Raw genomic sequence first — 22034 nt, 5'->3', positions numbered from 1 at the left:
ATCAAGAAAAACTACTCAATGCCATTGAATTGCTGTATCCTAACTGAGTAAGTCAAATCTTGCATCTAGAATAGACAGACATGAAAGGCATTAAATGTTAAGCTTACCATTTATACCCTCCGACATAGAAAATGTCAGAATAAAGTTTCTTGGCATTCAACCTGGAAAAGTTTTCAATTGTCCACCTATATTTGAACGTGGGAGGATCCTCCACCTGTTGGCTTTCCAGAGCATTCGCTGTCTCAGCTGATAAAACTGGCACCAAAAAGGAAACATAAAAAATAAGAATGCATTAAACTTCAAAATTGTGAACCAACAGTAAGCCAGACACAATAAGAAGCATCGCCGAAAGCAATTTTATCTTCAAATCAGCAGAAGCACGCAAAATTACTAATTTCCAGCAACCAAAGATAGAATGCCTCACAATCAAGAGCCTCGACTAAAAATCAATAACAGTTACCTTCCATCGGCTGGGGTCCCTCCGTCAACTCCTGATGTGGCACCAGTATCTCCTCGTCCTCCTGCTGCTGGAAAAACAAGAAATGAACACACAAATTAGAGCTCAGATCCACCAACGATCACCGTGCTTCGATCCAAAAAAAAGGCCTTAGCAGACTCATTAAGGGTTCGATGGAGATTCAAATTCTAACAGATTGACGGGCAGGCAGCGGTCCACTCTAAACCCTAGAAACGACGAGAATTGCACAGGAACAAGCGACACAGAGAGGCCAAACTACACACGCCATCTCGAGCTAACTAACCAATAACTAGGGTGACGAATGAAGACAGAACGCGCGTTGGGAGAACCGTACTTCAAGAGGGGGCGGCGTCATCATAGTCATGGGTGGGTGGTCACTGAAGTGGCACGGGAGGATCTGATCCTAGGCGGAGGATCGCCGTCGGAGGAAGGGAGTTGATCGGAGGAGATAGAAGAGAGCCCTTCCCCGGGATCAAGCGACGAGGCCAAAACAGGAAGTGGGTACCGGTGACGGGCTAAGGGTTTTTTTATCACACGTCAATGCGATCGCGAGTATGTACGTGGGGCCTAAGACCCTCGTGTCTGTATGAGCCTTATGCCGGTTTACTTCGAAGAGCGGATGACATAAGGATGGATTACACGTATTTTCCTCTGTTTACTTTTGAAAAAAAAATATATAAATAATTTATAAATTTATCCACGATCAAATTTAACTCGTTTACTTATCCATTCAAATCGAACAAAACTAACTTTTCATTTGTTATCAAATCTCCATCTTCATCTCGCAATATCTTGATAATGGAGCCATAACTCGATAAATTTAAGATAAATGATTCTTTTATATGTTAGTTATTATTCCAAAGATTAATAGTCATCCATAATTTATTTTTCTCGTGTTAATCTAGACGAATTGATGAAAACACTAAAGATAAATGTATTCATCTTTTACTACCTTAATAATAGAGCCGTAAACTGACCATAGGCTTGTCCGCTGTGAGTTTATAGGCGAGGCGTGACCTTGCCATCGCTAGTTTGGGGGCAAGGCGTGACCTTGCTGCATTTAGTTCACGAGTGCGGAGTGACCTCACGGCACGTCACTACCTAGCCATGAGGTAGCGAGCTGCACTCGGCAAGGCGACCTAGTCGCGAGCGAAGTCACTGCTAAGCAACGCACAGCAACCTTGTTTCGAGTTTACTCTATTTTTTTTTCCATTCACTTTTCCTAAAGAAATATTTACAGGGTGACTCCTTTTTCTTCCAATTCATACCTCCAAATAAACATAGCATTTGCGCGACTTGAAGTGTAAAACTGTAACACAATTGAGGAACCTCACATCTAACTTTTGTTTTTAATATTTAAATTACATATTTTATTTTTAAAATTATTAAATTATACACTGATATTAAAACACCCAATTAGTTATACCTGTCAGTCTTTCTCCGTTAACCTTACCTCTCGCTCTCTATCACAGGGCCCACCAGTTGGACAGAGGAGGGTTTTTTTTTTTTTTTAATTATTAGAAAGTAATAATAACTTTAAAACTAAAAGTCGTATAGACTAAAATAACTTTCACACAAAATCGAAGGCACGAGGAGAATAATAACTTGTTTGAGTACCCCTTTCAAGAAATATGCTCAAATAACAGTGAAATTTATATCATCCGAGAGAGATCAGCTCAACAAGGACGAGTGTACCTCTTACAAGATTTAGTTGTCTTTTATTTTCACATTGTGGTATTTGCATATTCTCAAAGGGTACCATGAAATTGGTCAAAACAAAAAAGGCAACTAAACTTGAGCTCAAAAACAAGAATCAAGCCGGCATCATAGGTTGAGCTACTATGTTTGGGGTTCTCTCAGCCTAGGAAAAGCCCACGATACACCACCAGGAATCACAAGAAAAAGAGTAAAAAGAATTCTAAGACAAGCTCATCGACAATAACAACGTTATTAGGAGAAAATTCTAACCAAGAACAAGAACAATGTTATCAGGAGAAAATTGAGCTGTATCAGCTCCATACTTGACTCCCTCTCGGAACACTGATAGGAGTTGCTCGTCGGACTGAGAGTTCTCAATCATGATCACATCGGCATCCATGTCGATGATGGAGTGAATGATGTCGTTTAAGTTAGAGTAGCACATGTGGGCGTCGATCTGTTGGCACAAGTTCAAAAATTCATTAAAACAAATGACCTCAGCATCCATGATTCAATGATCCTTATAAATGTGTAGGTGTAATAATTATAGATGATAATTTCCTTCAAATTAGATGACGATCTAATACCCAATCTGAATAGAAGAGAATATTGACGAGTTCTTTTGAATCCCATTTAATAATCGGGTATAGAGATTTTTGAACATGGGTATCAAAGTGGGTCTAATAGAATCTTACTCATCTAATTCGAATACCCGATTGAATTCCAAACAAAGCACCAGTTGAGAATTGTGACTGGGCTTTGTCTACATACCCTTCAATATCCGGCATCTTAGACCACAAAACAGTCATTGCACTGAATGCTTAAGGTATGACAAACCACAAATCAACCATAGCTTAAGCTACCCACAGCTTTTTAAGCTTCTTCATTGGTCACCCTAGGAGATGACTTCCTTGAAGACTGCAGCGGCATTAGCTGAAAAGAAAGCCTGATCGCACCCAAAAAAAAAAAAAATTGTGCATACATACCAGTGCAACTGGAAGAGAACAAGTTACACGGCAAGCATATTGCACTAGAAATTAGTGGAATGCATCACTAAAATCAGGTACCAAAACATTTTTGTGAGACTGATGGCTGACATAGTGGAAACTATTGATTCTGTTGATTCGAACATGAACATTGAAAACAGTCTTATGAAAACAACCTTAATCATAAACTCTAAAAGATAATAAAAGGACTAAAAATTTTCAGAACCTTTGAAAAAACTTTAAACGACATTTTTGGGACCAAGACTGAGCCGTTATGAATTTCACCTGATAACAAATATAAATCTTTGGACGAGCTTCAATTAGATAAATTATAGGCTCCGCAATTCAATGTAAGTCAAGAATTATAACCTCTCAAAACTTCCGTATATACCAATGACTCAAAAGCTCACCAAATTGGCATCTTATGAAACCAGAATACAAAAAAGTACTTAGCATTATGTTTATTTACTACTTTCTAACACAACTAAATAGGAGAACTTTGGATAGCTATTGAACGAAATATATTGAATCAATTTCATTTTCTCCAAAAGGCTAACATCAGTTTGATAGAAAGAACTACCTCATCATTTTGACAAGTCAATACTTTAGGTAATGCATTTACTTCAATCACTTTTTGAGCCTCATCCTTCTGACCGGCCAATACTTATAGGCAATGCATTTACTTCGGTCACTTTTTGAGCAACAAATGCAAGTTATGATTTAATCTCATTGTCCAATTGTGACTCATTGACAAGGTCAGTGTGCATGAGTGAGCAAGATGTAGAGACAACAAGCTTGTATGTAAGCAAATATCAAATACCATCATCTGCATATTAAAAAGAAAGATGATAATACAGGAAAAAACACAAGGGATGATTACCTTTGCCAACAATGGCCTCAAAAGTCTCAAATATGCTGAGAGAGGATGCAAGATCATTTGCCGAAATGTTCCTTCCATCAACAACTCCTGGAAAAAGATATTTGCCAGCAGGGAAGCTTGTAGTCTTGATCAAGTCCAAGGTCAAAACCAAAACCCGAGACACCCTTCAAAGCAGTGACAATCCTGGAAATTTTAAAATAATCTGAAAGTTGCAATGTGGTGTCGACCAATATGAACAAACTAACTTATATGCTTCTGCAGGGACATCAGTAAAGTCTCGATGAGCACACTCAAGCCTGACAGAGATGATTATAGTTCGGAGTAAGCCTTTGTGAATGCCTCTAACTGATAGGACTGAAGATCCAGAACAAGGGTTGGCTCTTCAAATTGAATCCATGAAGCACCAGCAGCCTTCAACTCCATAATAACTTCCCTGTTGTTTGTGATATTTTAAGTACACAAATCTGTACACAACTCCAGGAAAAAGTATCAAAGGTGATCTAAATGTATTGGAGATTGATTTTGGATCCTTACTTATAAACAGGCAATGCTTTCCAGAAGTGAGAGCAACAATTAAGTCACAAGACAAGAGATTGTCTCAATTCCCAATTGCATAATTCAGGAAAGACAACAAACTTAATCATGGGATACATTGTTCAGATAAATCTCCAATCACAACAATTATTCGAAAATAACAACAAATTACGGATGCAGTGTACATGTCTCAAGTAGGGGTGAACAAAAGTTTAAATTAAACCAAATTAATCTACCAAATCGACCAATTAAATTAAATAGATCAAAAATTTGTCAACTCTAAAAAAAGATGCTCGACAAGGAAAAATAAATTATGTTTAAAAATATTTTAAATTATTAAGGCAAAATGAAAACAATGGTCAATTTAAACATCAAATCACTGAAAATAATTCAACCTCGTAGAATTATAGGATCTCATATTAGATTCAAAGATAAATCAAATTTAAATTTCACAAAACATCCCATAAGTACACAGTAATAAAGAACAAGACATGCACAATTTCATTCGGATCCATCAAAATGAATTTTGACAGTAATTTAAAAAAGAAAAGAAAAGAAAGAATAATCAACTAAGAAAATAAGAGAAAATTAAGCAAGAAAGACTTTTGACCCCTACAAGCAAGTTAAATATCCTTATATTTGCATCACGATTAACAAATCAAATGATTAACAAATCAAACCCTCAAGAACTAGCAGGGCACCAACCAACAAGATCTTGAAAAGAAACAACCCTGAGTAAGGCTGAGTAATCAATTCAAAACTGAATTGATTTAATTGAAATTGAATAAATTAAAAAAATTTCAAACTAACCGAAAAGACAAAACTTTTCAATAAAAATCGAATAAACCAAACAAATAAAATATCAAATAATTTGGTTTTCAACTGAATTAACCGAACTTTTCAATAATAATATATTTCTATCTGATTTTAACTTTTAAATAGATGATTTTGAGAACACGTGTGTTTGTTTATCATTTCTAGTGACAACTTTGAGAATATGGTACCAATTGGAGATCGTGTAAAATCACAAGTTGGATATCATCACTCATCCAAATCTCTAACAATTGTGATTGATCCTGTTCGAGCGTTGAGTCGACGGATACTGGGGACGTGGCGCTCTCCGCTGTCTTCGACTGATGATGTCGATCTCTGGCGAACTTGCAAAGAAGCCGAGCCTGGAAGGGGTTCCCGGCGACGACCCTCCGACGCTCAAGTCAGGCAACGAAGAAGAAAGGAGGCAAAGTAACTATGGCTACAGTGATGAGAATTCTGCATACCTCCGTCGAAATTTGGGGTCCTTATATAGGACCCCGGGGAGGCGCGAGCACGCTTCTCGATGCGTGCACGTTTCCCCAAACATACCTCCAAATGAGTGTGTCAGAAAAGCATGTCTGAAACCCTTCCGCAATCGTCCGAGCATATCCCTGACGTGATGGTGGAAACTTCCACCGTACGATACTCTGTCCGGTCCGACCGCCGACCATGCTGCTTGTCAGCGGCAAGCGTCTCGAGGATGATGTTTACCAGCTATTCCTTTCGTCCTTTTGCGTCTCTTGTCTGTTCCAGGGCAGGCGGTCTTGCCGCTCGGCGCTCCTAGCACTCGGGTACGTGTATGTATTGGACCGAGCGGGAAGATCCTCGGTCCTGTGCTCAGATGGGATCGCACCTCAGTGATCTGTGCTTCGACCAAGCGGCCTGTCCGCTCGGCCCATAAGCTCCTTTACCCTAAGCGTCGGAAGCTCGACATGTGGTCGAGCTATATTCCGATTGGCCTGGAGGACATCCGGCCGACCGGTCAGATGTTCTGTCTGTTTGGTAGGACCTTGGGGCCGCCCCTATTGACCTTTGACTTCCACGTGTCGTTGACCGCCACTGACGTGGGTGCCCCGTCCTTACCACCGGATCAGTGATGATTGTAAAAGAGGATATCAGTTTATTCAATTTAACCGAATAGAAGTTTAAAAACTGAAATCAAACTTGAATTATCTAAAATAATCGATATTTTTAAAAATAAATTCCTGAAATAACCGAATTAAACTTTTAAATTTGATCAATTCGATCGATTAAGTCGATTTAAATGAAATTTTGCCCACTCTTATTTTGCAAGTCATCAAAATTGTTGTTTCCATTCAAAAGGATTTCAATGCAAATTTAAGTTCTCTCTTGGGCCCCATGTGAGGGTATCCAATAATATGTGATACTATTTTCTCTGTACATGTCAGGAAATGAAATAAAAATATTTTCCTTTCTCCTTGACATTGATATACAGAAGTTATTTTAATTTTTCTATTTTTTTAAAATAAAAAAAATATATAAACCAAATAACACCGAACCTGGGACGACTGGCCCGGCCCCACGAAAATTTTCCATTGGCCGCTAGGGTAAATCGAGAAGCGCTTTTGACGAGCAGCCCAAAAGCTCAGCATCTCGTGGTTACGCACCCCATTTAGAGAAAAAATCCTTGTAAATGCGTCATAGTTGAGATCAAACCGCGGGTATCTAGACGATAACTTGGTGGCCTTCCGCTGCATCGTAGCCCCGAAGGCATTTTTTAAAATTTTTTTATGGCTTTCAAAATAAAGAATTGATAAGAACAGGATAATTTACCACAATTATTAGCTCACTACCCAAATACCTAAATTAGAACTTTTTAGTAAAACTAGCTTATTTTTCATCCACAACCAAAACTGTTGGTGCAATATCTGTAGGTCAAGGTTGACCTGGTTGACTAAGCTTGAGTTGACTTAAACTTGAGTCTTGATGTTTGGGTTTCGATGTTTGATAATACATGGAGATTGCAAATGCAATCATCTGATTGGGGAGATTGTTGATACAATTCCTCTTTGGTCAAGGACTAATCAGTTAGATGTGAAAAAGAGTTAAGTAAGTCAAAGGGTTACCGGATACTTGACTGGGAAAGTCCTATCTGGAGGTTAGGCAAGGGGAAGTCTCGGTGAGTGAAACTCGGCATTTGGAAATCCTGGTGAGTGAAGCTAGGTGAAGACCTAGTGAGTGAAAGTATGCAGTTGGGAAATCCTGATGAGTGAAGCCAGGTGAAAGACCTAGTGAGTGAAGTTAGGCAGGTGAAAGTCCCGGTGAGTGAAGCCGGACAGTGGGAAAATCCTAGTGAGTGAAGCCAAGCAGATGGAAAGTCCCGGTGAGTGAAGCCAGACAGATGAAAAGTCCTAGTGAGTGAAGCAAGGTAGATGCAAAGACCTGGTGAGTGAAGTCAGGCACGTGGAAATCCAGGTGGGTCAAGGTTGACCAGACACCTGGTGTTGAGAAGTCCAAGTAGGTCAAAGAAGTGACCGGATACTTGGCACAAGGAAATCCAAATGGGTCAAGGGTGACCAGACATCTGGTGGAAGGAAATCCAAGTGGGTCATGGAGGACCGGATACTTGGCACAAGACGATAAGTCCAAGTGGGTCAAGGTTGACCGGACACTTGGCACGAGGAGAAAAGTCCAAGTGGGTAAAGGATTGACCGGACACTTGGTGAAGAAGTCCTGGTCAAGGTTGACCAGATGCTAGGCATAAGGAATTTCAACATGTCACGGTTGACCGGATGTTGGAATTAGGGGCCCTTGAGCTTAAGTTAAGCAAGTCAAGGGTGGTAAATCGATCAACCGATCGATTGAACCGAAGCTCAATCGATCAGCCGATCGATTGGGAGAGTAGTGCGATAAACAACAGCCCAATCGATCGGTTAATCGATTGGGAGCTTATATCGCGCGCACAGAAGCCTTCCCAATCGATCAGTTGATCGATTAGGCACCGCCAATCGATCAGCCGATCGATTGGGCACCGCAAACGATCGGTCGATCAATTGGCGGCTGGAAATTGCGCGCGACGCGATAAAGGCTGAATCGATCGGGCAATCGATTCAGGCTTTTTTCAAGTAGAGCACAGAGGTACTCTGAATCGATAGACCGATGGATTCAAGCCTCCCCAATCGATTGGTCAATCGATTGGGAAGTGACGGTTGCGCAGGTTAAAGTCGTTGGCGAGTGATTTCTTCATCAATTCTTCACGAGCTTCATCCCAAAACCTCACGCAACTTTCTCCACCAAGCTCACCGACACACGCCAGATCTTGGAGGCTTACAGTGGAGTGTTGGTACACTTCCAAGCAAGTCAAGAGGTGTATTCAAGCAAGAAGAAGAAGCTAGGGTTTCGGTTTCATGTTATAAATCTTGTAAGATTTTACTTGTATTTGCTTCCCTTTTTCTTCTTGTTGTATTGTGAGTGTTGTACAAGGCTTCTCTGCCTTCAGTAGTTATCGAAAATGAGTGTTTTCATAGTGGATGAGTGAGTGAGGGTCGGATCCTTGGATTAATCACCTCTTCTTGAGGTGGATACCAAGTAAATCCTCGTGTTAGCGTTGTGAGTCTTGTTTCAAGTCTTTCCGCTGCATATCAACAACACCGAATCAAGCAAACGAAGTGCGACGAGCTATTCACCCCCCCCCGCGCTACAAATCGACCCTAACAAAAACTAGATAGCAAACTGTTTCTTAGTTGCATCAGAACTTTGCATGCATTTAGTTTCTTAGTTGCGATCTCAAAGATACGTAAACCAAACTGTTTTTAAGTTAGATTCATGAACTGATATTCTTGTAGAAAGCTAGATAGCTTAGTTCCGACTTCCGAATAGAGGTGGGAAAAATATCAAAAAAATTCGGTATGATATCGGTATGTAATTTAATAGTTTGGTATTCCGTGTACCATACTGATACTGGAATTTGAATGTAAATTGTATATAATTTATACCATAATGAAAATCAGTATATCGACATCACTACAAGAAAATAGAGTTTTAGAGACGAATAGTTTGGTATTCCGTATGCGGAAAGTGATTTTTCTGTCTCCAAAGAAAGTTTGAGATGGAATATTCCGTCTCTAAAATCCATTATTGAAAGTCATATTTCGTCTCTAATATAGAAACAGATTAGAAAGTCGTTTATAAATCTATTTTTAAATTGACCTAAAGAAATTAGTTTCAAATACAAATTTCACGTCCAAATTTTATTTTAAATATGTCATTAATCTATCTCAAATAATATATCAAATATAATTTTAATCTATTTATAATTCTATTTATAAATCAATAGCTAATTTTTTATTATATTCTATTTATATATTCTTATTTACATATTACTTTACAAGAAACACTAACGCATTTCAAATAAATTAAAAATATTTAAAATAACTAATTTCTAATCCAAAAATATCATACAATTAATATTGAGATAAATAAATATTCACATCATCCAAATAAATTTCACTATTAATCAAATTGTAAGAAACTAATAAATTTTTAAATCCAACTACTTTAATTTATATTTCATGTATCACGACACTCTCGGGGACTAGATCCTCCTGTATATAAATGATCTATATATCTCACCTCTTAAATTATCCTGCGAACCATCTTCTTGAGATTTTCTTCGGTTTTCCTACCTTTCTCGATAAGCTTTTCTTCACGGACACCGATTTGTTCAACAAACTCACTATCTTGCTTTCTTTTGTGCATTCATTCAAAAACATCAAATTCAACCACTTCTCGTTCCAAATCTTTTTTCTACAACCATATAGAGCATATGTCAATATAAAATAAAACAAATAAGATACAAATTGGACTATGTATGAGTTTTGAAACAAAAAAAACGTTTTTAGGTAAAGTATGAGTTATTGTGTCATGTTAGTGCTAAAATCTATGACTTAGCAAGTACATGAATGGAAGATAATTTGTACAAGATAGGATGGGTTGTGAAAATGACAATCATGATAGCTGGATTAGTTGAATGCAAGATAATGAATGGAAGAATTGGTGATGAATGAAAGATTACTTTTACAACATATGATTAGTTGAACAAAAGATTGGTCATACTCTTCAACCTTTCAAATAACATTCATGAGTGTGATAAATCAAGTCATGTGACCCTTCATAGTTCTTGGTAGTCTCCTTTGATAATAAGATATACCTTATTTGAAGCAATTATAATTAGTCCTTCAAACTCAAAAGTGCCTAGCAATCTCAAGAGTATTATTTTTTCACAACCCCATATATCCTTCCTCATGGTTATGTCTATGTCTAATAAAGGTATTTTCATAGACTTTAGAAAAATTAAGATCAAGAATTGGCTTGAATACAAGCCCACTCAAGAAACACAAATTTCATATTTTTGTATACCTTTTGCTAGCTCTTAGTAAGACTTTCAAGACATATTACATATATTATCTCAAACGAAGTTCCAAAAGCATAGAATGTTTCTATCAACTATCAATAAATAAAGGAAAGTATAACTAATGACCTTGTCTTTGGCATCCAACCTCTTTCAATAGTTCGAAATTACTGGCAATGCACCATGTAGCAAAAGGAGGCATCCTAAGTTAAGAACTACACCTGATTACATTCCTTAGTAAGAATATAGCAATAAGATAGTCCTTTAAATTAAAATTTTAGTACAATATCAAACCAAACCTTTTATTAATTAAAACGAGCTAAGATAAATTCAACTGAATTTTAGTGATTTAATATTTTTTTCATTTCAATTTTTACATTTAAAAAGATTATTTCGATTAGATAGTTAAATTAAAAAGGATAAAATAAAATTGATTTTTACTTATTTTTTACTTCAATGCATGTCAAGATGAATGAATTCATCCAAATTTTTACTAATATAATCTTCTTCTACTTAATTTATTTCCATTTACAAATAAAGCAATAGCAATTATAAAAAATAAGATTAAAAAAAATAAAGATTACTAGTATTCAATTTGTTGAAGCATGACAAAGCATGTCTAAATGTCAACACACTATAAAACTCATGGGAATGATCATATCAGATATCATATGATATATTACTAGTGTCCATCTATATCAAATTTACAAAATTTACTTAAGTGGTAAATTTCTACTATCACCAGCTAACACAAGATCTTAAATCATGTACTAGATATACAAAACCTGATCATGATATTTTAGTTTCCTCACTTGATGTGTTAAGTTCTTCTAGGAGAATGATGATATAATAAATAGAAAACAAAATCTTAAAAATAAGATATCCAATAAAATAATTAGTTCATTACTTAATTTTAAACATAAAAAAATTTTGGTGATTGAGATTTACATATGCTCTGGTTATTCATATACGCACTTTGTCAACATGTTTCATGAAACAAAATAAAAGGAAAATTACTGAATCAAACAAACTGAAACCTGATATTTCTATGGGGAAATAACATCTCATAACATTATGTAATATATGAAACAAATGACAAGATTAGCAAAAGTTTAATCAAATTTTGGAACACAAAGAATAAAATGAACAAATTTATTTTTGTTAAGGAAGACATCCTAATTAGTGCTAAAATTTATCAAATCTAAAAACCTAAACAAATATAATATGAGCCATAAAGAAGAGGCACGTGAATATTTCCTACAAAATGTTTGAAATGCCTGGGGAAAAGCAGCACAAAAGAAAAGAGGAAGAAATAAATAGAAGAAATTTGGGCGATTAGGAAAATAAGTATACCCGCGGGTGTCGGATCGCCACAGCAGCGCAATCGAGCGTGCCAAATGTCCTCGCCGCCGTCACTTGAGACGCAATGTGATTAATCCCAGGAGGTTGTGCCCTGCATGGAAGATCGGTTGGGCGGGCGTAGTCTTGGATTGACTGGTATTAGGCGTCGTCGTCCATGGCGGAAGACCACGAATAAGTAACGCCGGACCAGAGCCATGTGGACGCGGCGGGTGTCGCACGACGAAGAGAAGAAGATTAGGTATTTAGGAGAATAGAGTTTTTATTTTATTAAAATAAAATAAATTTATAATTACCTAATAAATTTCTTTCTAATTTTTTAAAATTTAAAACGACATTTTATATGTTTTTTAAAAAAATTAAACAGTTTGTTTTACAAATATTAGATTCTATTTTTATTCCGTATTTATTTTTTATAAAAAATATTTATTGTATATTTTATTTTATTTATGCAATTAGTAATTCGGTTGCAATCTATACTTACTAAAATTTAAAACAGTTTGGAATTTCATTTTAAAAATATATCTCTTAAATCTTGTTTTTTAATAGGGAATTTGTTAAATTATCAGTATGATTTTTTTTATACTAAAGTTTTGAGTATTATATATGGTATAAGATTTTGATATTATACCGAATGCAGGTCAATGATGACCAATGGCGTAGCCACATTACGAGGAGAGGGTGCAAAGAATTTAAAATTTAGATTTTAGATTGTGAAAATTGATCTATACTAAACTTTGAAATTTTTAAAAATCATCCTTCTTAATTTATTCCTCATTATGAATTTTTTGTACTTATATTTTAAGTTCCTAAAAAATGTGTGCACGAGAATTATGCAAAAATTAGAAGGAATTATACTTCATTATAAACTTTTTATACTTATATTTTACCATAAACTTAAAAATTGTGTGTATAAATAGTGTACTAAATTTGAATTTAAATAATATTGAATTTAGGATGAATTATACCTCAATTTGGATGAATGATATCTCCTTTTGAATTTTTTTACCTATATTTTATAATAGTTTCTCAAAATTTATGCACAACTAGTGTATTAGGTGAATTGATATGGATTAAAAAATTAAAATAAATATTCTCTAATATAGAGAATGACGGTAAAGTTAAAACTTTGCAAGAGGATTTTAGGATACTTTACCCTCTAAACAAACCATAAAAGGTAAACCGAAGCAATTAAACAACTACACAGAATGCATCTTATCCAAAAAAAAAAGACGTGGACCCACATGCCTCACCCTAATGATCAATTGGTTTAAACTTAAACTGATCGAATAGATTTATTCAAAATTAAACCAATTAATTTTTTTAACTAATTGAACCGATAAAATATTTCTATAAAAATTGAAGATAAAATATTGATTAATTTAATAAAATTTAAATTAAGAAATTTTCAATAATAATATATTTTTCAAAGGTCCAGTGAGAAACAAGGCCTAACCATGCCATGGCAAGGTCGTATCTCGTGTTAAAGATTTAACGGAGAAGTTCTCAGGTACATTTAACCCGTTTGACTATAAATATTGATTTATTTGATTTAATGGAATTAGGATTTTTAAAATTGAACTTAAACCTAACTGATTTATCAAAATAACCATATTTTTTTATAAAAAAATTGGATTTTCAAATTCAGTCAATTAATTCAGTTTAATTAAACTTTAACATCCTTAATGACCCATGTTTACTATGTAATAAATTGTATTAATATTTATTTGTCAATTTCTTTCATACAAGGCATAACCTCAATTTTTTATATTTTAATATACTTTTATATTCAATTAAAAAATATATTCAATTCTAATTTTATATTCTTAAAAGAATACATTTATTTTAAATTTTATATTATTTTAATTTTATTTATTGTGATTTTTTAACCATATATCTTATTTTTTAAAATCTAATCGTTTCTTTCTTTTTATATCTAGAAAATGAGCTGTTATAGTCGTTGATGATCTTCATATCCGTTTTTCTCTCTCGTAATCCAAAACTAAAAACAAATTTACTAAACCTTATAAAAAAATAAATTCTTTTCATATTCAATAACTTATAGAAAATTATTGACTATATCTATTAGTATAATTTTAACCTATTCATTAAAAAAAAAATTTAATAAAATCTTATTTACAGTTCAATCAACAATAACTCAAGATGAAATAATTTAATAATTTTATTAATTAGAAGAAAAAATTTATTCAAGTTTTAATATAAAAGTTTAATTAATAATTTTGTATTAGAAAATTATTCTAATGCTGCTAACTTGATACTTTGTCTAGTGAGTGACATATCCTTAAACTTTAATTTCATTGTATTTGTATTATACAAACAAGTTTTTTAAGAGAAATTTGATAATGCTATAATGTTATTTCCTCTTCCTTGACACTGTTCAAATAACCTCCAATTATAGGTTGGTATAAGTTTGGTTAAATTGAATTAACTGACTGGACCGATTAAATAAAAAAAAACAATTTAATTATTTTAGAATTTTTTTTTTTTAAAAAAAAATTATCGACTATTTATATTTTTTTCGATTCGATTTCGATTTTAAAATTTCTAATTTGGTTAAATTGAGTAAATCAGACCTTAAATTTCTAAATTGGAAAATCATAAATTTCTAATTATAAATTAATCGAATAGAAGGTTAAATTAATTTAATAAAAATGTATAATTGTTTGAAAGTTCTAATCCGACAGCAAATTAAATTAACTGATATTTTATTAGTTTAATTTTTTATTATTTTAAAATTTTGATCAATTTAGTTAGTTTATTTGTTTTTAAATTTATTTGATTTGGATTAAGAAGATTTGATTTTCAATTTATTGCTAAGCCTCAATGGTAAATGAGGCACGTGAATATTATAAATAGCATGGTGATATTGATTTAACTCTAAAGAAACTACACTTGACATTGCTAAGAGATATGTTGTGAGTTTCAAAATTCTCGTTTAAATTGGCTTTAGGCATTTATAAAATTTATATTGATTTGTATAATTCTAAATGCCGATCCCATCTACATCTAGTGGGAAAAGATAGTACAATGAATTTGTTTGTTCCTCGCTAGGATCAAGTATCCCTAATAGAAATTTAAGGATAATTTATAAAAATTTATTCTCTTATTAGATAGATTAAAACTCAAATACTATCCCTTTCTTTGACACTGGATAGTTGACGTAACGAAAATGATTGATTTTATTAATTTAAATATGAATGTAAAAAAAATCTTTTAAAGATAATATAAATAGAAAAAACTCATCATCTTATAAAAGAAAGGCAAGACGATTATTAATAAAAAAACTAATCTAACATTAACTAATCAAATAGCTCAAAAATTTAACTCTGATAAAAATAACTTTAATCATAAATCCTAAAAAAATAATAAAATAATTAAAACATTTTGGAACATATGGAAGAATGTTTTTTTTTATCTAAGACTGATCATTACGGATTTTATCAGGTAACACATGTATAAATTTTTAAATAAATTTTAATTTGATATATTATATCCCAAGATTCAACTTGAGTTAAGAGTTATAACATTTAAAAGCTTTTGAATCCATGACTCAAAGGTTCACCAAATTTACACCTTATAAAATATAATATAAGAAAGAGATATTTAACATTATAATTATTTACAACATTCTAACACAGTTAGATATAGTCATTGAACGAAATATATTAAATTAATTTCATTTTCACTAAAAACTCTTATGAGAACATAAGTTTTGGTAGAAAGAACCTCTTCATCTTTGTGATCGACCAATGTCATGCATTTAGTTCAATAACTTTTTGACCAATAAATGTAAGCCGATATATAATCTCATGGTCCAATTTTGACTCATGACATTATCAACGACAATCTGCATGAGCGAGCATAGTCATCTTGTCGGTAGGCAAATAATGAATATAGTATATATATATATATATATATATATATATATATATATATATATATATATATATATATATATGTCAAGTATATTAATATTAACTGTATATTAAAAATTTTAATATGATATTATATCAAATTTTTCTTTGATATCGATATGAATTTAATATTTTTTTTATCTTTTGATATATATCAAAATACTAAACACATTTTCTTAAAAATTATCCATTTTTCTAATTGGTGTTTGAAAGTCATGTATTGAACTTTATTTTTAAATAATTAAATCAACCGATCTAACCATTAAAAAAAACATTTGTATCATGACAACTCTTCATTCTTATCTCTCTTTGTGTGTTTGGCCTAACTTGAACTTTCGATATCAAATCGATATTATTCCAAAATTTCGGTATATTGATTTTTTTTTTATGATGATATGAAATGTATATATCATATAAAAAATTAGGTATATTAAAATTTTAATAGGATGTCGATATATATATTTTTTATATCAAAATTTTTAATAGGATATATAATTTCATATGAAAAACAATAGTCATAATTGAGGAAAAACTACAAACTTAGTCATTGGATATATTGCTTAGAAAGCATAATATATATAAGCATGACTTTCTTAAATTTAAATTTCAAATCACAATAATTATTTTTAAAAGAAACAAATTAAATATGTAACTTACATGCCTCAAGTCATCATTTTGAAGTTATAATAAGTTAAGGATACATTTAAATTTCATTATACATTTAAAGTATGCCCTTCATAACATAGGACCACAAGAGAATAGAACCACTTAAATTAGTTTGGTATACTAAAATTTTGATAGGGTATGTATATATGTTTTCTTTATATCAAAATTTTCGATACAATTTCTTTTAAAAAATATAATATAACTTACTGAATCAACCTTTACTCAATTTTCAATGGCATAATTGAGGAAAGAAGGCAAACTCAGTCATGTGATACATTGCTCAGAAAGTACAATATATAATAAGCACAAAAGAAAGACTTTCTAAAATAACAAGTTACATATGCAACATACATGTCTCAAGACATCATTTTGACAGTATAATCAGTTAAGGATATATCTAAATTTAATCCATTATACATTTAAAGTTATGTCATTCATAACATCGGATTAGAGGAAAGAATCAGTTAAATTAGTTTGGTACATCAAAATTTTGATAGAATATCTATTTATATTTTCTTTATATTAAAATTTTTGATATATTTTCATATGAAAAATTTGATATATCATGTAATCCATTGCTCAGAAAATACAATATATAATAAGTACAAAAGAAAGACTTTTAAAATTTAAATTTCAAATCACAATAATTATTTTAAAAATAGTAACAAGTTACATATGTAACATATATGTCTCAAGACATCATTTTGGTAGTATAATGATACATCCAAATTTCACTATAAGTTATGTACAACATAAGATCTCACATAATAGAATTAGTTAAATTAGATAAAAGTGACCAAAGATAAGTTTACTCTAAAAGATACTACGCAAGAAAACTAAAATTATGCTTGAAAATATTTTAAATCATTATGGAAAAATGAAAACAATGGTCAATTTAAACACAAAACCATTAAAAATAATCATAACCTTGTAAAATTAATTATGGACTCTAACATTAAACTAGGGCTGGTTTGTTAAGTATATTAATTTTTTCTTATGAAACTATATATCATATCAAAAATTTTGGTATAAAAAAATATATACCAATATCGTATTAAAAGTTTGGTATACCAACACTTCGGTATACCACGTTTTTGATATGACATAAATTTCATATCATTCATATAAAAAAAATTGATATAGCAAAAGTGAATAGAAATAAGAATGAAGATAAGTTACAATAAAGATGCATGATTTTCTTGATGGGCACTTAGCCTAGTTGATTTAATTGTTTCGTACCCTAATTAGAAAAATAAATAATTTATAAGAGAATTAGTTATATATATATATATATATATATATATATATATATAAAATTTAATATGATATAATATCATACTAAAATTTTTTATATAACATTGATATTTATACGTTCTTGCTATGGTATGTATAGTATATATATAAAAAATATATTTTATCCACCCCTATATCAAAATTTTTAATATATTGTTAATATCAATATATATCAACATGATATGTGCAATAAATTAAAATTTTTAATATTTTTTCTACTCTATGTCTCAACCTAGTCAGTAATAAGAATATTGTTCAATAGATAATATTAATATTTATTTGTCAATTCCATTCATATAAAAGTTTTAATAAAGTTTTTATACAATTTCGATTTGTTTATGTTGGTGCAGGAAGCATCCGACGATTAAACCTATATTTTGATTATGTCAAAGGGTTCAAAGTTAAGGTGTTTTGTTATCTGATATATTAAATGAGTTTTGCAGGAAAGACTAAGGTCTCTTAGGCAAAAGTCCTAGTTGCGGTTAGGCACGTTGAAAACCCTAGGGGACGACAACCCTAGGTTTAGGGGGTGGTAACCCTAGGCGGAAAGTCTTGGCGGGTCGAAGCTTCGGGCAAAAATCCTAGGGGGCGGTAACCTTAGGTTGAAATCCAGGTGGAAGTCTGGACGGATCGTGGACCGGATGTCCAGCATGAAGACCGAAAGCATTGAGCGCCGAGCAAAAGCCCAGTCGATTTGGAGGACCGAACTAGCAAAAGGTAACTTCTCCTGAGTGGAGTAGGTGAGGATGCGTTCCCCGCGTAGGAAACAGTAGGCGTCAGTTCGACCTAGGGTTTCTGGTCGAAAATCCGAAGTCAGAACCGGACAGTCCGTGACTGTCAAACTTTCATATTATTATATTTATTGTGAGTGCTAACTTTATTTTACAAGATATGTGGTTAGTTTGGGGAGTAACATATTTTGCAAGGACAAAGGAGCAAGATTAGCCTCTGATGAATAGTACCCGAGGCGCCCTCATAGAGCTTGAGGTGCCTCGGGTGCAAAGGAGAAGAGTTTGCGCGCAACGGAGCTGAAGGCGCTCTCATGGTGGCTTGAGGTTGTAGGTCCCTTTGGAGGCCGGCAAGAGGGGAGGGGTGAATTGCTCTACAAAAATAAACACAAAACATTTCTCGGATATTCAATTAATTTAAGGAACTTGTAATTAAAAAGAAATAGAGACTAAATAAACAGAATCTAAAACAGACGCAGAGGGTTTACTTGGTTTGCAATCAGAGGATTGCTAATCCAAGGCAAAGATGACGCTCTATCTGATTCTCCTCTAGGCGGAGTAGCCTCTTACAACGTTGACAGTACAAAAGAAACTAAAGCACAGATAAAAATGAATTACAAGTGAGTTGAATGATCTGTGCAAACCAATGCTATATTTATAGCACTGGTCGGGGCGCCCTAAAGGGGTTCCGGGCGCCCTGAGGGTGATAAAATTTTATCCCCCAATGATCAGATCGCGTTTGACGCGATCCTGGTCAAAATCCAGGTCCGGGCGCCCGGAAGGGTTCCGGGCGCCCCGGAGGGCTCCGGGCGTCCCGGACTGCTCCGGGCGCTCCGGACTGCTCCGGGCGCCCCGGAGCCCAAAGTCAACAGCATTGACTTTTTCGTCTCCAGTTCAGCTCGTCTCGGTCCGGGTCTTGTTCGCTTCGGCTCCGCTAGCTTGGGTGATCTCGGCCATCCGGAATAGGGCTCACCCGAACCCAAGTTCCGGCCTTTTCCTCGAGCAGCCTTCCTTCCCGGTTTCTCATCCCTCGAACGCCGCGCACGTTCTTCTCGTCCACCGGTGTACTCTTCCGCGGTCACCTTGTCCCTCGGACGCACCAAGCCCGTCGGCTCTATCCTCGTGCCGTCCTTCTCGTTAGCCGCGTATTCCGCTTGACTTCCTGTGTTCCTAAGCTCCTGCACACTTAGACACAAGGGTTAAACAAACGCAGGACATAACTTAACTTGTTTAATCACATCAAAACACCTTGGGGTTCCAACAATCTCCGCCTTTTTGATGTGAGCAACACAAGTTAAGTTAGGATAAATATATGCAATAAAAATAATTTATATTCAAATAAGTCCAAATATTTTTCAATTGAAAAATTATATTACCTCCCCCTAGACTTAACATACTTCTCCCCTTTTGATCACATAAAAATTGGGGTTATAACCAAGTCTAAGATAAATTCTAAAAAAAACTTTAAGTAAAACATTTAAAAAAAACAGTCATAAGTGTTTTAAAAAAAAAATTCTAAAATTTTAAGTTTGAAACTTATTTCAATATTTCCAAAAAAATTTTCTAATTTTCAGAAAAAAATTTCTAAGTTAATTTTCATAAGAAATAATTTTAAGTCAATTTTTTTTAAAATAAATTCTAAGTCAATAAAAAAAATTCTAAGGCAATATTATCAAAAAAAAAAATTTCTCCTTTAAATCTTAAGGCAAAGAAAATTCTAAGTTAACTTTCATAAAGAAAAAATTTCTAAGTCAATTTTCATAAACAATTTCTAAGGAAAAAAATTTAAATATTTTCTAACACAAAATTGAATAACTCTTTTAAAGCATTAAGTAATTTAAATTAATGCTTTTTCAGTTAGTGAATTAAACTTTTCATTTCGATACTTGGGTTCCAGGTCGTGGCGAGGCACTAGACCTTCTTGGTTATTGGAGCAACAATCACTTCCTTAGATAAAACCTCATAAAGAAATTAGTTGTTTAATTTCCTTGCTGAAAATGCTAAGTCTAATTTTAATTTTAAATTAAACATGTTTTTGGAACCCAATAGAGATTCCTGCCTACAGGATTTACCAAGTATTTCCTAGGTACATAGACTTTCGATATATTTCTAATTTGACTTTGATGAAATCTATAATACCAATTTAAACCTCTATAATTTCTAAAAGTAGAAATATTTGAACCATTAGATTTTTTCAGTCTTTCTATTTCTTCTTTTAGTTTTTCATTTTCAATTTTCAATTTTTCAAAATCCTCTAAAAGACATGATTTTGCCAAAATTATTTTTGTTTCTAAAATTTCATTTTCTAATTTGGTATTTTTATTTTCTAATTTATACATGGATTTTGCCATTGCCTTAATACCAAAGTAAAGTTCATCAGGGGGTAAGAGGCATACCTCACTTACCATATCAGACTTGAAGCCTGAATCTCCCCTTGCTTCGCTACTTCCATATGAGGTCGCTCCCCCTTCATCGATGCTGGGTTTTGATGTACTTTGTCCTTCGTAGCTTGCCATCAGTGCTATCTCGACATATTCTTGAATCTCGGACTCAGATGAAGAAGTGTCGTCCCAAGTAGCTTTTAGGTTCTTGTGCTTCTTAGGAATCTTGACTTTGTCCTTCTTTAGTTCTGGGAAATCTTCTTTTAGGTGTCCTTCCTTTTGACACTGGTAGCAACACATTCTTCTTCTAGTTCTTGGATTCTTTTTACTCTGCATTTCTTTGAATTTATTAGATTTAAAAAACTTTTTAAAATTTCTTACCATGTACGCTTCCTGATCGTCTTCTGAATCTGACTCAGGTTCATCCTTCTTGGTTGCGTTCAGCGCCATTATTTGACTTGAGTCTTTTGTTGTAGCTGCACACCTAGTTTCATGTAACTCAAGAGTAGAAAACAACTCTTCTAAAGTACTTACCTCCAGGTCTTTTGAAATATAGTAGGCGTCGACGATTGATGTCCACTCCGGAGTTCGAGGAAATGCGTTGAGTGTGTAGCGTATGGTGTCCCGATTTATTACTGTTTCTCCGAGGTTCTCAAGACCAGTAATAAGTTCTTTTACCTTTGCGTGTATATTGGCTACCTTCTCACCTTTTTCAAGACGGACGTTCATCAGCTTATTCCGAAGGATGTCTCTTCTAGCGAGCTTTACTTCGGACGTGCCTTCGTGGAGTTCCAGGAACTTCTCCCAGAGTTCTTTAGCAGATGAATAGCTTCCGATGCGGTTGACTTCTTGAGGCGGCAACACGCTCAGTAGGTGATATTCCGCACGACTATTCGCTACAGACTCATTCTG

At 33.5% G+C, this 22034-nt stretch overlaps 1 protein-coding gene and 1 long non-coding RNA gene across 5 annotated transcripts in view; both read right to left on the bottom strand.

Moving 5' to 3' along the window:
• Nucleotides 1-990, bottom strand: part of LOC121983995 (ubiquitin C-terminal hydrolase 13-like) — a 34254-nt gene extending 33264 nt beyond the window's left edge. For 2 of the 4 annotated variants that reach the window (XM_042536734.1, XM_042536735.1), the window contains exons 1-3: nt 813-990; nt 461-527; nt 108-255 (exon numbers count right to left, since the gene is read on the bottom strand). In XM_042536734.1, the coding sequence (XP_042392668.1) occupies nt 108-255; nt 461-527; nt 813-842 (245 nt within the window). In that variant the 5' untranslated portion in view covers nt 843-990. The remainder of the gene's footprint in view (nt 1-107; nt 256-460; nt 528-812) is intronic. The other 2 variants (XM_042536736.1, XM_042536737.1) reach the window with 1 other exon arrangement.
• A 1148-nt stretch (nt 991-2138) lies between these two features.
• On the bottom strand, nt 2139-12354 carry LOC121984043. Its single transcript, XR_006112759.1, has 4 exons — nt 12114-12354; nt 9983-10156; nt 4043-4475; nt 2139-2633 (listed from the first exon to the last, which is right to left on the bottom strand). It is a non-coding gene; the product is annotated as an uncharacterized LOC121984043 (long non-coding RNA).
• Nucleotides 12355-22034: the final 9680 nt, after the last annotated feature.

The sequence above is a fragment of the Zingiber officinale genome, chromosome 5B (assembly GCF_018446385.1).
Source record: "Zingiber officinale cultivar Zhangliang chromosome 5B, Zo_v1.1, whole genome shotgun sequence".
NCBI classification, from domain to species: Eukaryota; Viridiplantae; Streptophyta; class Magnoliopsida; order Zingiberales; family Zingiberaceae; genus Zingiber; species Zingiber officinale.
The sequence above is the reverse complement of the archived record's forward strand: the minus strand, read 5'-3'. Positions and strand labels throughout refer to the sequence as shown.